Here is a 15,233-nt window from a genome sequence, read left to right as displayed (position 1 = left end):
GATTGAAAGTTTTGTTGTATATAGTAGTCTGGGCTGATATCCATGGTCTCTTAATGTTTGCATAATGCTTGACCATGATCTTCTAGCTTTCATTGTCTCCAATGAGAAGTGTAATTCTGATAGGGTTACCTGTATGTGTTATTTGGCCTTTTCCCTTTGCAGTTCTTAATATTCTTTCTTTACTCTGTATGTTTAGTGCTTTGATTATTATGTAGTCAGAGTACTTTTTCTTTGGGTCCAATATATTTGCTGTTCTATTGTATCTTAATAGGCATATCTTTAGGTTGGGAATGTTTTTTCTATGATTTTGTTAAATATAGTTTCTGTGCTTTTGAGTTGAACTTCTTCTCCTTCTCCTATAACTATTATTTTTAGATTTGGCCTTTTCATAGTGTCCTATATTTCCTGGATATTTTGAGTTAAGCTTTTGTTAGATTTAATGTTTTCTCTAACTGATGAATCTATTTCTTCTATTGCATATTCAGTGCTTGAGATTCTCTCTTCTATCTCTTGTATTCTGCTGTTAATGCTTGCATTTGTGGTTCCTGATCTTTTTCTCATGATTTCTGTTTTTATAATTCCCTTTGCTTATGTTTTCTTTATTGTCTCTATTTCAGTTTTCAAGCCTTGAATAGTTTCTTTCATATGTTTGGTTTCATTTTCTTGGTTTTCTTTGAGGGATTTGCTGATGTCTTCCAACTTTTTGTTTGTCTTTTCCTCCATTTCTTTAAGGGAATTTCTCATTTCCTCTTTAAGAGTTTTGAACATTCTCTTGATTTGTTTAGGTCATTTTCTTTTGCTTCATCTATATTTGGTTGTTCAGGTCTTGCTGTTGTAGGATCTTTAGGTTTTACCAGTGTTGTGTTGCTCTTTGTGGTGTTGCATGCATTCTTACCTTTTCTACTCATCTGTTTTTCTAATAGATGTGGTTGAGGCTGTCTGAGATTCTGTTGAATAATCTTCTAGGTACCAAAGAATCCAAAGCTGAGATGGTTGTTCCTCATGGTACAGTTTTACAGTTCTAGCTGCCCCATTGGTTACTCTATGTTCCTGGAGATAGCTCAGTGCTCCTGTGCTTTGCTTTGCTCCCTTGGAGTTTGCTGTCTCAGGCCTAATTTGGCCTAGGTTACAGGCTTTGCACTATTTCTGTAAATCCTAGTTTTGATCACCTCTGCAGAAGTCCTTGCCTTGGAGTTGGTCCTGCAAAGGTTTTTGGCTCCAGTCTACTGTCTTGGAGTATTCAGCCTCAGGTGCATCCAGAATCACAGAGGACCTGGGCCAGGGCTACTCCCTCAGAGGTCACAGACTCATGCTCAGACCTGCTAAGGCTCTGGGTTCCTGCCTATTCCTTTTGATGTCCCAAACCAATGCCCAGACCCACAGGAGGTCCTGGCTCAGGCATACTCCCTCTGAGGTCCCAGACTCACATCTGGCCCTGCATAAATCTCTGATTCCTGCCTACTCTCTCAGAGGTCCCAGATTCATGCCCAGACTGGCAGAGGTCCTGGCTCAGGCCTTGTTCCTGGGAGGTGCTAAACTCATACCCAGACCCACAGGGGTTCTGACTTAGGACTACTCCCTTGAAGGGCCCAGATTCATGTCCAGACCCTCAGTGGATTCTGACTCTGGCTCTCTTACTCAGCAATTACACTGTGTCAGGTCTGAGAGTTTTTGACGGAGTCTTTAGGGTCTCTCATGTATAGTATATTATCATCTACAAGGGAGGATGTTTTGACTTCTCCTTTTTTGTATCTTTTTTAGTCCCAGTTCTTAACTTATTACTTCTGTTGAAATCACATTAGTTGTCTGTGTCTATGTAGTGCTGTGGAATAACCCTTCTGTATGCTGTGGACATGTTTTATTCCCATTGATTAATAAAGAATCTTCTTTTTCTTATGACAAGGCAGAAATACAGCTAGGCAGGAATGCTAGAAAGAGATACAGAGAGGAGAAGGGCAAAGTCAAGAGAGATATGAACAGCTGCCCAAGAAATAACATGCCAATAGATCAGTAAATGCCACGGCCACTTGGCAATATATAGATTAACAGAAATGGGCTAATTTCAAATAATTCAGTAAAAGTAGGGTACAGATCTAAACAGAGAACTATCAACAGACAAATATAAAATGGTTGAAAGATGTTGAAGGAAATGGTTAACATCCTTAGCAATCAGAGAAATGCAAATTATAACAACTCTGAGATTCAATCTTATACTTGTCATGATGGCCAAGATAAAAAACACTGATGACAGCTTATGCTGGAGACGATGTGGGGTAAAGGGAGCATTTCTCCATTTTTGGTAGGGGTGCAAACTGATACCACCACTTTGGATATCAGTATGGTGATTTCTCAGAAAATTAAGAAACAGCCTATCTCAAGACCCAGTATTACCACTTTTGGGTATTTACCCAAAGGATGTTCAATCACACCACAAGGACATGTACTTGACTATGTTCATAGTCCCATTATTTGTTATACCAAGAAATTGGAAATGACCTAAATGCCCTTCGAACAAAGAATGAATAAAGAAAATGTGGTACAATTACACAATTGAGTACTACATAGTGGGAACAAAAAAATGACATCTTGAAATTTGCAGGCAAATGGATGGATCTAGAAAACATCATATTGAATGGGATAACCCAAAGCCAGAAAGACAAATATAATATGTACTTACTCATAATTGGCTTTTAGACATAAAGCAAAGAAAAACCAGCCTACATTTCACAATCCCAGAGAACCTAGTCCGCAAAGAGAACCCTAAAAAGGACATGCATGGATCTAATCTACATGGGAAGTAGAAAAGACAAGATCTCATGAGTAAACTGAGAGTGTGGGGATCATGGGAGAAAGTAGAAGGGGAGGAGAGAGGAAGGGAGGTGAATGGAGAAAAATATATAGCTCAATAAATATGGTAAAAATAGGTTAATTTGAATATAAGAGCTAGTTAGTAATAAGCTTGAACTATAGGCCAAACAGTTTATATATAAAGTAAGCCTCTGAGTGAGTATTTAAAGCAGGTGCAAGATGGGGTGGGACAGAAAACCCTCCATCTACAGAGCAACTTACTCTGTGACAACTCCAACCCTACCTTCTTCTGTGGTCTTTATTGCATGTTGTGGAATTACATATGCCTGGGAACTCTACCCTCATTCATCTGCACTGCCCAGTCTGCCTGTACAGGCTTTGCTGCATGTTGTGGTAGTCCTTTGAAGTATCCTATTTTTAGCCAATTCAGTTCTTTCATTTTCTTTTGAAGCCTCTTCTCCATGGATGGGACTCCATATACTTAAGTGTAATTAACTCTCAGCTGGTTTTTTCCTCCAGTTTTTCCTGCAGATTCCATTCTCCATGTTGTATGATCCTTCCATGTGCCTAGACACCGTATCCTTCACAATTAGCTCTGGACTCTCAGCTGAAGTCCACAGCCTCCACTGAATCTCATGGGACTCACAAGATTGGATATGCTCTATATTTTTTTTATACAGAAATCAGTGATCTGTCAATATAAAAAACTGATGTGGATTTAGAACACATTTTTCCCTTACTTTTAATCATTTCTGTATAGACCTTTACTTACCCCTTTGTAAGTGTTTCTAGTAGTTTATTTTGTATTCTTAGAGAATCTAAGATAAGAAGTATGACCTCCTAAAGCATAAACTTAGAAAAATCACATTGCTTATGTTATGAGCAATCCAATGGGAAATTACCTGCCAGGCTGAAAACATCAACTCTTCTGTCTTTCTTAATAGTTTTACTTCTGCTTGATGAAGAAGCATCTCATGAAGGCCACGGGCCACAGCATACACAGCATTGTATGTATTGTAAGCATACTCAGTCATGACCTTATCAAAATGGTTGTTAGGTGAGTCATGCAAGGAAACATTAGGCACACAGTTCTCAACTGTAGTACAGTCATTGTCAGCAAATGAGCAGTTAAAAAAGTAGAACCAGAACCATTTAAGGTAAAAATCTTCTGGGTATTTGGAAGGGTGAAGTTTTTGGGTAAAATTTCTGAAACCAGAGAGTTCTTTGTGGTGATGTGAGAAAATGAGGCTCCCATGCAATGACTGCAAAATGAAATGCTTTGAATGGTTGATATCATTCCATTCTGAGTTCATGATCCAAACTTTCCCCGTAACTAAAGTCTGCTTTAAATAAGACAGGAAGCCTCTCAGAAAGTCACTGTCCCCATAGGTGATGATCACATTCGCTGATGATTTCAGAACCCGTGTAGGATTCAATTGTTCCTGTGCCAAAAAGGATACTTTACTGACTGGGATCATCTCCACAAAATCTATACATATTCTGTTTCTGTCCATTTCTGCCCTCAGGTCTGAGATTATCTGAACACCCTTTTGTCCTTCAGATACAATCATCCCCACCCAATTCCAGTGGAAATAATTCAACAGTAAGACAATGCCACTGGCCAGAGATGTGTCCTTGGGGGCCATTTGATAGAGATTGGGAAACTGATCATGATTATTCAGGTTAGGATCAAAAGACCCAATGGTCAGCTAAAATGAAAAGAAGTAGAAGCAATATTAGGAGGAGGAACAATAAAGCATGGGTCAAATCATGACAGACTTGTAGAATCAGCTAGAGTGATGAAGAGAATTTGATCATTACATCTGTACACCTGTGTACACGAGGTCAAGGCTGATAATGGTATTACCTTGTTATTCTTTACTTTAATTTTTTCTTTTTCTTTTGAGCATAGGTCTCTAAGTGAACCTGTAGCTCACTGTTTTGGCTAGCCCGACTTTCCAATGAGAGACTCTCTGCTTTACCAGAACTGAGGTTAAAGATATATCCTGTCATGGCCAGATTTCATGTGAGTGCTAGAGATCCACACTCAGGTTCTCATGCTTGTGAATCAAATACTTTACTCCCAAAGTCACCTCTCTAGATCATAATACCATTAAAATACTGGTATCCTACTTTCTGAGAGCTTTCTAGAAAATTCCTCATCACTCACAGTTCCAGGTAATCACTGTCTGCTCCTGCCTATCCCTTTTCTCTGTCCTAGACCAAGGAAATGTGGATGTGTCACCAAGTCACTGAACACTTACTCTTTGGGATTATAAACTTTATCAGATGTATAATCATAATTTTCTTTCATGTTCATTTTTCACCTTGGGATGACCCTGAACTTGTAAGTGTTTTTCATCTCTCCACTCCACTCGTTCTCACCTGTGGATATTTGTAGAGTCCCAGCAGTGTTCCTATCTGGGCAGATATTATCCATGATACTCCTGAGAGTACGGCAACAGACTTCATTTCTTTCCTGCAGTTGTAATTACTTATATATTTCTTCCCTGATAGCCACGTGATGCATCTATCCAATGTCGAATATTCATTATACAGGACATTATAGATATCATATCCCAGAGACACATTGGGTAAAAGATAAGGGTTCATGTTGATCTCCTCAATGGCAAAAACCATTGCCAAGACAATCTGGTAGTTCTTTATATTTAACCTGAACAGAGGACACAAGAATATTTAAGGGTGCTGTATTTTGAATGTCAACTATCTCCCATATATTCACATCTAAACACTCTGTCCTCAGCTGATGACATTGATGAAGTCTCTGGAACTTTCAAAAGTTTGAGCGTTACTGAAAGAAGTTTGTCAGTGAAGACAAGCCTTTAGACATTATATATTGGCTTCAGTTCAGGCTCAACTTCTTATTTATGGAGTGAAAATACAATGTGACCAGCCAAATTTCTGCACCTGTCGTGGTGATTTCTCTTCTTGTTGTCGTGCCTAAACTAACACGATGGATAGTATCTCTCTATAATTATAAGCCAAAATAAATCCTTTTCCTTAGCTTGCTTTTGTTATGGTATTTTGTCACATTAATAGAAAAAAAATTACAAAGAGGAAATATTCAAACCATGACTATTATTTTTGCATGCAATATAATCACTTTTAGAGATTAAATGTTTATTTAATTATTATCTTTATAACGTTAGCATTTTAAAATTTGTATCAACTTGGAGTGAAATAATAATGATGTATTTTTCTGTAGGTAATCTTATCTTGTCATGAAAATGGAGTCTCATGAATGAGATTAGCATCTTTCTGTGGGCCCAGAGGCAATATTCAGTCACTGGCTATGTCAGAGAAGCAGGTGGAAGCATGGCCTGGGGAAAAAAATTCAGAATAAATTTCAGATTTCAGTGCAGAGGAGCTGGGTTCTTCAAATTGCAATCCCTGTGTTTGGATTCTGTGAAGCATATTCTCATGGGTGACATATATATCAACTTCTGATTTTGTCAATATAAAAACATTGAACAAGAGTATGGGGTATGTGCATGGAAAGTCTCAAGCAGGGACTTCTGTGGAAGTATGATAAAAAGCAGGGGATGAAATTAATATAAGATTTAGTTGATAAGAACCTAGAGCTAACAGGCCAAGCAGTGATTTAATTAATACAGTTTCTGTTTAATTATTTTGGGTCTAAGCTAGCTGGGTGGCTGGGATGAACAAGTGGGTCCTCCTCCAACAGAGAAGTACTCCAAAAATACTACTTCCAGGAGAAGCACACACCTATCACAAACTATATTCAGTGCTACTCATAGAAGCTACATTATGAAACTAACCTTAGTGTCCAATAACAGAACTATGAATAAAGAAAATGTGGTACATGTAGTGGAATTTTATTTAGGTATAACGAATGAACTTATGTCACTTGTTGGAACATGGATGTAATTTAATCATATTAAGTGAATTAAGTCAGTCCTAGGAAGACAAATATCATGTTTTATCATTGGTAAGTCCTAGATTTCATGTAGATACATAAAACCTGATAAGTGTATGGATGACATAAAAGTAGACATGAAATTGGATGAACAAAGTAGAGTATGAGCATGATAGCAGCTTGAAAATGGAAAGAATTGCTGGGAATGGAGGCATACAAGGAAATACTTTCAAGAAAAGCATCTATGTATCTTTGTTTAGTAAATTAAAGATGTTTAATACTTCAAAAAAAAGAGAGAAAAATAGTGGCCCTCTAAAATAAAATTAGAGATGAAAACAGGACATACATCAGATTCCAATAAAATCCAGAAGATTATTATGGAACATTTTGCAAACTCATATTTTAAGTATGTTTTAATGAATAAAACTTGCCTGAAGATCAGAGTGCAAAGCTAACCACACTAGTCAGCCATACAGGCCAGGCAGTGGTGCTGTACACCTTCAGCACCAGCACTAGAGAGAAATATAAGACAGGATAGGGCAGAAACTCACTATCTTTTCAGTCTGAAGATTTTGTAGAAGAGCTCTCTAGTGGTTGGTTGCTCTGCTTTTGATTTTCAGTTTGAAGTCAAATATCTGTCTCTGAGTTTTTATTATTCATGATGCATCTGGCACCCATTTTTGGAGTACAAATTTACAATAAAAGTCATTTGTCTCTTGCTTTGCAGTCTCTGGTATAAGCCAGAGCTCCACACAGCCAGAGTTACCACCCTACTGGCTAGGTTTTGCTTTCCTCTCCTCTGGTGGGTTTTCCCTTGAACCCCTTTTGGGATGTTGACAAACTGTGTAGATGCCTTGAAATTAAGTCAGGCTTTTACTGATCTATGCCACAGCAATAAGCCACATATCTCCATTAATATTTGTGGTCTACTTGGTGAGAAAATTGGGGATTCTTAAGGGAGGAATTAGTAAAATGGAGTTTCTTTCCCCATGAGAAAACACAACTACAATAGTGAAAGTTAGGTCTCTTCTGATTATGTAATGCATGATTTAAAAATAGAACAATGAAATGAAAGAATTAAAAACCAAGATTGACATGCTGTTATCATTTTAATAACCCTTGTTCTAATTTTGTTAATTCTTGATTTGCCTTTCTTTCTTTCTTTCTTTCTTTCTTTCTTTCTTTCTTTCTTTCTTTCTTTCTTTCTTCTTTTATATATATATATATATATATTCAAGACAGGGTTTCTCCATAGCTTTTTGGTCCTGTCCTGGAACTAGCTCTTGTAGACCAGGCTGACCTCGAAGTCACAGAGATCTGCCTGCCTCTGCCTCCCGAGTGCTGGAATTAAAGGTATGCAGCACCACCGCCCGGCTCTGGTTTGTCTCTTAAAATGTTGTTTGGCTTGACTGCCAAGATACATGCCTTAGAAAAATTTAATAAAACATACCACAGAGCTATCCAAATCCAGATAGAAGAATTTTGGCATTGCATTATAATGAGAGGAACAACCTAAGGTTTCCAAACAACCAACCTTAATATTATAGAGTAACCTTGCAGGAATTATCAAATGGTAGAAGATCTGTTAATAGCTAGTTGGACTTCTGTGTCAATGTTAAATTTAAGGATAAATCAAAGAATCAATAGTCTCATCTGGTATGCATTCACCTTTTGTGAAGCAAATATTAAACTTGTGGTCAATTTATAATACAGTTATCCCTAAAGATTGGGTGGACACAATTAAAGCTGTTTTAAAACCTGGTTCACAATCACAATGGAGGACCTGTTTCTGATGGAGTGTAACTAGAGGCATGGAAATCTCTCAAGATCAACTTCCTGGAGAAGGAGTTTATGCTATTATAGAAAGACAGTCCCTACATGATGGTTACATCCTGGCTTTATGCCGTGCAACAGCTTTGACTGCTTGGTACAGAATTGAAGTAGGAAAGGTTGAATCATTTACCAAAGTCTTACAAGGCCCAAAAGAAATCTTCTTGAATTTCTTACAAAGATTTGCATCAGCAGTAAATAGAATGATACCAAATTTAGGAACTAGACAAATAATAATTGAATTTCAGGCTTTTGAAAATGCTAATTCTCAATGTAAAAAGAATTAGGTCATTAAAGGCAATGTCAGCACCTTTGGAGGAATGGATCTGAGTCTTGGAGGAGAGCCACTTGTTTGTCCCGGTTGCCAGAACCAAAATAATCACACAGGAACTGTATTGATTAAGTCACTGCTTGGCCCATTAGCTCTAGCTTCTTATTGCCTAACTCTTACATCTTAATTTAACCCATCTCCATTAATCTGTGTATTGTCACATGGCAGTTGCTTACTGGCAAATATTCAGCATGTCTGACTCTAGTGGCTCCATGGTGACTCTATCCACCCTCCTTTCTCCCAGCATTCCGTTCTGTCTTCCCTGCCTACCTAAGTTCTGCCCTCTCAACAGGCCAAGGCAATTTCTTTATTCATTAATGATAATCACATCACACAGAGGGAACTCCCACATCACCTCCCCTTTGTTGTTTCAATAAAAAGGAAGGCTTTAACTTTAACGTAGTAAATTTACATATCATAAAACAGTTATCAAACAAGAATTACAGTTATAATATTTATATCTATTCTGTCATTTATCATAACTAAAAAAACTATATTTATTTTTCAACTCTATTAAAGACTCCAGAAGGATATTTTGAAAGTCTCTGAAAGAATTGAAGAATACCTATTTATCTAAAATACATTTCTGTACATCTAGAAAATCTAACTAACATGACTACAAGCTTGAGTATTATAGATGATTATCTATTAACCTATATTTCTTAATTATACATTACATTTTGAAATGAATTACATAATCACAATACCTTAATCAAGAACATAAATATACATATAAGATTGACCTTAAATTTGTATCAATAAACCAAGATCCATACCAATACAAATCTCTATATCATATCCCCCTTTAAATGTAAACAAACAATTATAAACAATTTGGGGAATATGGGCATAGTTATTTCTCTCTAAACTTCTTCCTGCTGTTTATTGGGTGAAGTAATTTTTGAGGGTATTTTTGGGGTGTTCATGGGGACTTTTCTGGGGGTCTTGTTCCATCAAACCACACAAGTCTGGAAGCAATCCACAGGTTCTCATCCTCTGTAGAGACAATAGAAGAACCTCTTTTCCAAAGCAACATATCCTTAGACCCAAATTCTGAAGTCAAGGTACCTTTATAATAAACCTGCTGGTTTAGCTTAGCAGTCCATAAAATGAAATGTCCCTTTGCACTTAGCTCCTCTACAGTAAAAATATTTAAAGAATACACAATAATATACATAGTCCGGACTCTCTGTGAATTTTCCAATTTTTATGTGGCTTATTTTTACTCTTTTGTTTTTAAATATTTATTTTATTACCTTTACTCCTTTAATCTATGACTGTCTGTCTTTTTATCCAACACTGTGACCCATTTATAAGTTTTTTATCGGAATTTGTCTTTATTGCATATCTGTAATTATTTTTTGACCAGAAGTGCTCCTTAAAATGCTAAGCACTTAAGAATCTAAGCTGTGACATTACTAGGTCAAATATGTTACCACCTGCTTGCCTTGCCCAATCCAGCATGGTGGACCTGCTTGTGCCTCTGAGCCACACACACAACCCCATTTCCAGGCAAACACCCAGTACAAGTTGCCATCAAGCAAGCCACAGCACTCTGCTCACATTTCCATTTAAATACTGGGTCTTTCAAAAAAGTCAGAGGTCACATTTGCAGCAAGTTCCATAACACCTAAATTTCAAAATGGCAGAGCTTTGTTTCTGCTGCTGCTGCTGAGTCAGGAAATCCTCTTTTAAAGGAACTGAGGCATGCTGCCAGAAAACAGCAAGAAGCTGTGTTAAATTCTCTCTCTATTTTTTTTGTGTGTGTCTAGAATTCCTTTTTAAACTCTCTCAGCCTTTTAAGTGGATTCAGTTGGCCCCACATTGGGTGCCAATTTGTTGGAAGAGAGCTCCTTGTTTATCCTGGTCACCTAAAACCAAAATAATCACACAGGGACTGTATTAATTAAATCACTGCTTGGCCCATTAGCTCTAGCTTCTTATTGTCTAACTCTTTCATCTTAATTTAACCCATCTTCATTAATCTGTGTATCAATATGTGGCAGTGGCTCACAGGCAAAGATTTGGCATATCTGACTTTGGTGGCTCCATGCTGTCTCTCTCCACCCTCCTTCCTCCCAATATTCAGTTCTGTCTTCCCCACCTACCTTAGTTATGCCCTCTCAACAGGCCAAGGCAATTTATTTATTAATGGTAATTACAGCACACAGAAGGGACTCCCACGTCATCTGAGATATAATAAATCTCATGACCCTGATGATATATGGATAGAAGAGGTGACTTCCAGAAGTTTAAGGCAAACAAGTCATCTTACAAGGGATTGTAAACATTGCATTTCTAGAAACAATGTTTTTTTCTAGGTATAATCCAATCAGAATGTCTCTCCTTTCTGGATTATATACAAGGTATGGCAAAGTCTGGCATTGGATTAATGAATGTAGATAAACAAGAGACATTCAATGCAATCCTTTGCATTGGGAACCTCCTTGAGGGACCTGTCACAAACCCCTGTGTCAAATCCAATTCAGTTGTCTCATGTAACTGTAAAGGAAACTCCTCCCCAGAGCATAATGAATCTAATCCCTATTGTCAGAAACCACACTGATGTGGATAATATAACAACTAAAAAGAAAGAATAAAAAATCAGGAGAAACCATAAAGTGAGTATATTAGTAAACTTCTATAAATTAACAAAGACCAAAATTAAAAAACAAATAAATAACTTTGTCACTGAAGGTTTGGTTGACACAGATAAGAGTATAACAATAATTGTACCAGAAAGTTGTCATCCAAATTGATGTCTTCAGGAACTTAATGCCCATGTCTAAGGGATTCAAACTTTATTTCAGGTAACACAGAACATGAGATGGGTAAAATATATAGGCCTAGAAGGACAGAGAGAAAAATAAAAATCATAAGTAGCTAACATAAAATATGTAGAGAAAGAGAGTCCTTTGACATTCAGTCATAAATGAAATGTCTCCCTCAAATACATCTCCAGAGGACTCAGGAAATCTTATGGAAGGGGAGGCAGGAAGACTGTAAGAGCTAGAAGAGATGGAGGACTCCAAGGAAACAGTCACTTCTAGACACATCAGGACTGACACACATATGAATTCACATAGTCTGGCAGCATTCACAGGGCCTGCACATGTCTAAGCCAGATGAGGTCTCAGCACTGAAAGGCAATGTAGACACAAGCCCCATTCCCTAATCCAAAAGCTATCTCCAGTTGATAACCACTGGTGATGAAAAATCAGGTGTTTTCCAATGGAGTCTCATTAGGTATACAGACCCCACTTAAGGGAATGTCTCATGTCCAGCAGTAGATGGCCAACACAAAATGAATCAAATATTTTTGGAGATTTTTTTGTTTTTAATGCATTTTTTTGGGGGAATTTCTTTCTTAAAGTTATTTCTTTTTTCCCTATCTATTGTTTGTCTGTCTCTCTGTCTTCACACATGATGTATATATATATATACACATTCATACACATATATAATAATTTCAAATTTTATTTTATGGGTTTTCTCTGTGTGTGAAGCTGTGTCTCTATATCTGTAAAGGTCTTATGCTTTGTTTTTAGATATTTTTCCTGTTTGTTTTATCCTATTCTGTTTTTAAAGATCTTATACTATTATATTATAATAATATCATATTTTTGTTTTGTTTTCTAATTGAAAAGAGAAAGATAGGGAAAGAGTGAAACCAAGTTAGCAGAATCTGTAACTAACAGGGAAAGATTATAACATGTACATAAGAAACTGATACAATTATGAAGGAAAATTTTACAAACTGCATTTCATTAATTTGGAAAAGTTAAAAAGTAAATGACTTTCCATATTATGCCAAATCCCCAACATTAAATCAAGAAGAAATAAAACATTTAAATAGAACCATAAAAAAATGAAGAGATTAAAATAATAATGGAAAGTCTTCAGCCAAAAAAGTTCAGGGCCAGATGGATTCACAATACAATTCTACCGGACTTTTAATCTTTCAGATCCTTTTTAAATTATTAAAAGAGAAAAAAACAGAATGAGCATTCCCAAACTTCTACAAAGTCAGTATCACTCTACTGAAAAAAACAGATAGCAATAGCATAGGCCAATATTCCTGAGGAACGCAGACTAAAAATAGTCAACAAAATATTACAAACAGAATACAATAAAAAGATCTTCAACTATGACCAAGTTGGCTTTCTAATTGAAATGTGGGGATGGTTCCACCTATGTCTCAAGTAAATAAATCACATAATGGATATATGTCCAATAGTAATCACATGATTATTTCCATACATGCATAAAATCTTTGATAACATTTATCTGTATTAAAGATCAAGTTCATTAATTGTAGGGCTAGAAAAAACATACCTCAACACAATAAGATTATATCTATATTTATATCTACCCTGCAGACAACATCATCAACATAAATGGAGACAAGCTTGTGTAATCCCTCTCAGAATTCAGTCAAGAATGTCTACCACCTCTACTACTTTCAAATACTGTTCTTGAAGTATTAGCTAGAGAAGGAATTTAGGGGAATACAAGTAAGCAAAGAATAAGGTATACTATTATTATTGAAAGATAGCATGATACTATAAAATAGAGATCCTAAAAATTCTACCAGAAAAGAAATGATAATCAAATTCAGTAACATAACAGGATATGGAGTCAGCTTGCATAATCAATAGCTTTTTTGATACATCAACAACAAACATACAAAAAATAAGATCATGAACACATGCACAGGCACAATGGCCTCAAAGAAAATAAACTATCTAGGAATAAATGTAACCAAGGAAATAAAGGATTTCTTTAATGACAACTTTTAACTTTGGAAGAAGGAAAGACACTGGGAAATGAAGTTCAATGCAATTTCAGTCAAAATCCCACCTTATTTTTCTTAATAACAAATAAAAAATCTATTCTATAATTTATACAAAACCACAATACAATCCCAAGATAAAATAATGATGCTGGAGGAATTTCCATTCCAGATCTTAGTATATATTAGACAGCTATAGTAATAAAAAGACATGGTACTGACATAAAGCATCCATGTAGACCAATGGAACAAAATCAAATCCCAAACAGGAGTACATGTAACTTCAGCAACTTAGTACTTGACTAAGATGCCAAAAATAACTATACCAAAAAAGAAAGCATCTTCAATAAATGGTTCTGAGAAGACTGGATGTTCACATGCAGAAGAATGAAAATAACCTGTATCTATCAGCTTGTACAAAAACTAAATTCAAATGGGTCTAAGACCTAAATGTAAAGTCTGAAACACTGAAACAGCTAGAAGAAAACATAGGCAGTACCACCATGCTAGAATTGTAGGGAAGGATTCTGTCCAAGTATTAAGTCCAATAGTTGACAATCGGTTCTTCATAAAACTAAAAATCTGCACAGTAATCAACAGGTGAAGAAAAAGCCCAGAGTAAGAAAATCATTATCAAGTATACATTTGACAGAGATTTTATACCAATATAAGTACAAGTAACTCAAAAAGCTGATATAAACAGCTTAAAAAGAAAAAGATCCTTTACTACTCAGAGACTGCTCCTTAGACTCTTTGGAAATATTTGATGCCAGAGGCTTGTATTGTGATTGTAAATAGTACTATTGGATATCATTCAGTGACAACACAGTCTGGAAGAGAGTCAGGAATGTTTGAATGATCAGGAAAGAATTGAGTCTCAGAAAGGGGAAGGTAGAATGAAGGAAACTAAAAATTTTTGTTCTTTTTGAAGCAAAAAAAAAAAAAACTGATAAAACTAGTAAAGAAAAATAAAGTAGAAACAGTTCTTGGCATATGGAGTAGAAAGAGCAGTATGAAGGATGTAGACAACGGCACTGATGTATGCACATATAATATTTCTAGGCATTATCTATTTGAAAATATGACAGAAAACAAAGAAATAAAAAATGAACTTACTGATGATAGAGGCTCTCACTGCTTGGATCTTCAGCGATGGAATCATATACAATAGTATGAAGTGGGAAAAATGCAGCAACCACCATATCCCCACCCTTATACACACTGACTCCTGTCTTTTTAGCACAGGAAGAACGATCAAAGGAATAAACATAGCTGGAATACTGCAGAACCAGAAACATAAAAAGCAGAGGGAGCATCATGGAAGAATCTACAAAGTCAAACTGTGTAGAGTCTGAATTTTCAGAGCAGGCAGGCGTATACATATCCCATGTACTTGTACCTGTTCATGTAAATTCCAATGTTTTTGTTGGCTATGATGACCACTCTCATTCCCAAAGATCCTTCAACTCAGATTATTAATATTTCCCTGATGGATTCTGAAAAACATTCATCCTGGGGCATCACATCTGGAGTCCAGGTAAATATATATATAAGATTAAAAATATGCTTGAGGC

The 15,233-nt window shown here is 36.3% G+C and overlaps 1 protein-coding gene across 1 annotated transcript in view; it reads right to left on the bottom strand.

Moving 5' to 3' along the window:
* Window positions 1-14,978, bottom strand: part of LOC130871333 (vomeronasal type-2 receptor 116-like) — a 48,909-nt gene extending 33,931 nt beyond the window's left edge. Inside the window, exons 1-3 of the mRNA XM_057764683.1 lie at window positions 14,776-14,978; window positions 5,194-5,482; window positions 3,711-4,517 (exon numbers count right to left, since the gene is read on the bottom strand). Of these exons, the coding sequence (XP_057620666.1) occupies window positions 3,711-4,517; window positions 5,194-5,482; window positions 14,776-14,978 (1,299 nt within the window). The remainder of the gene's footprint in view (window positions 1-3,710; window positions 4,518-5,193; window positions 5,483-14,775) is intronic.
* Between the last annotated feature and the right edge of the window lie 255 nt (window positions 14,979-15,233).

The sequence above is a fragment of the Chionomys nivalis genome, chromosome 3, assembly GCF_950005125.1.
Source record: "Chionomys nivalis chromosome 3, mChiNiv1.1, whole genome shotgun sequence".
NCBI classification, from domain to species: Eukaryota; Metazoa; Chordata; class Mammalia; order Rodentia; family Cricetidae; genus Chionomys; species Chionomys nivalis.
Note: the sequence above shows the minus strand (reverse complement) of the source record. Positions and strands in the feature narration are given on the sequence as shown.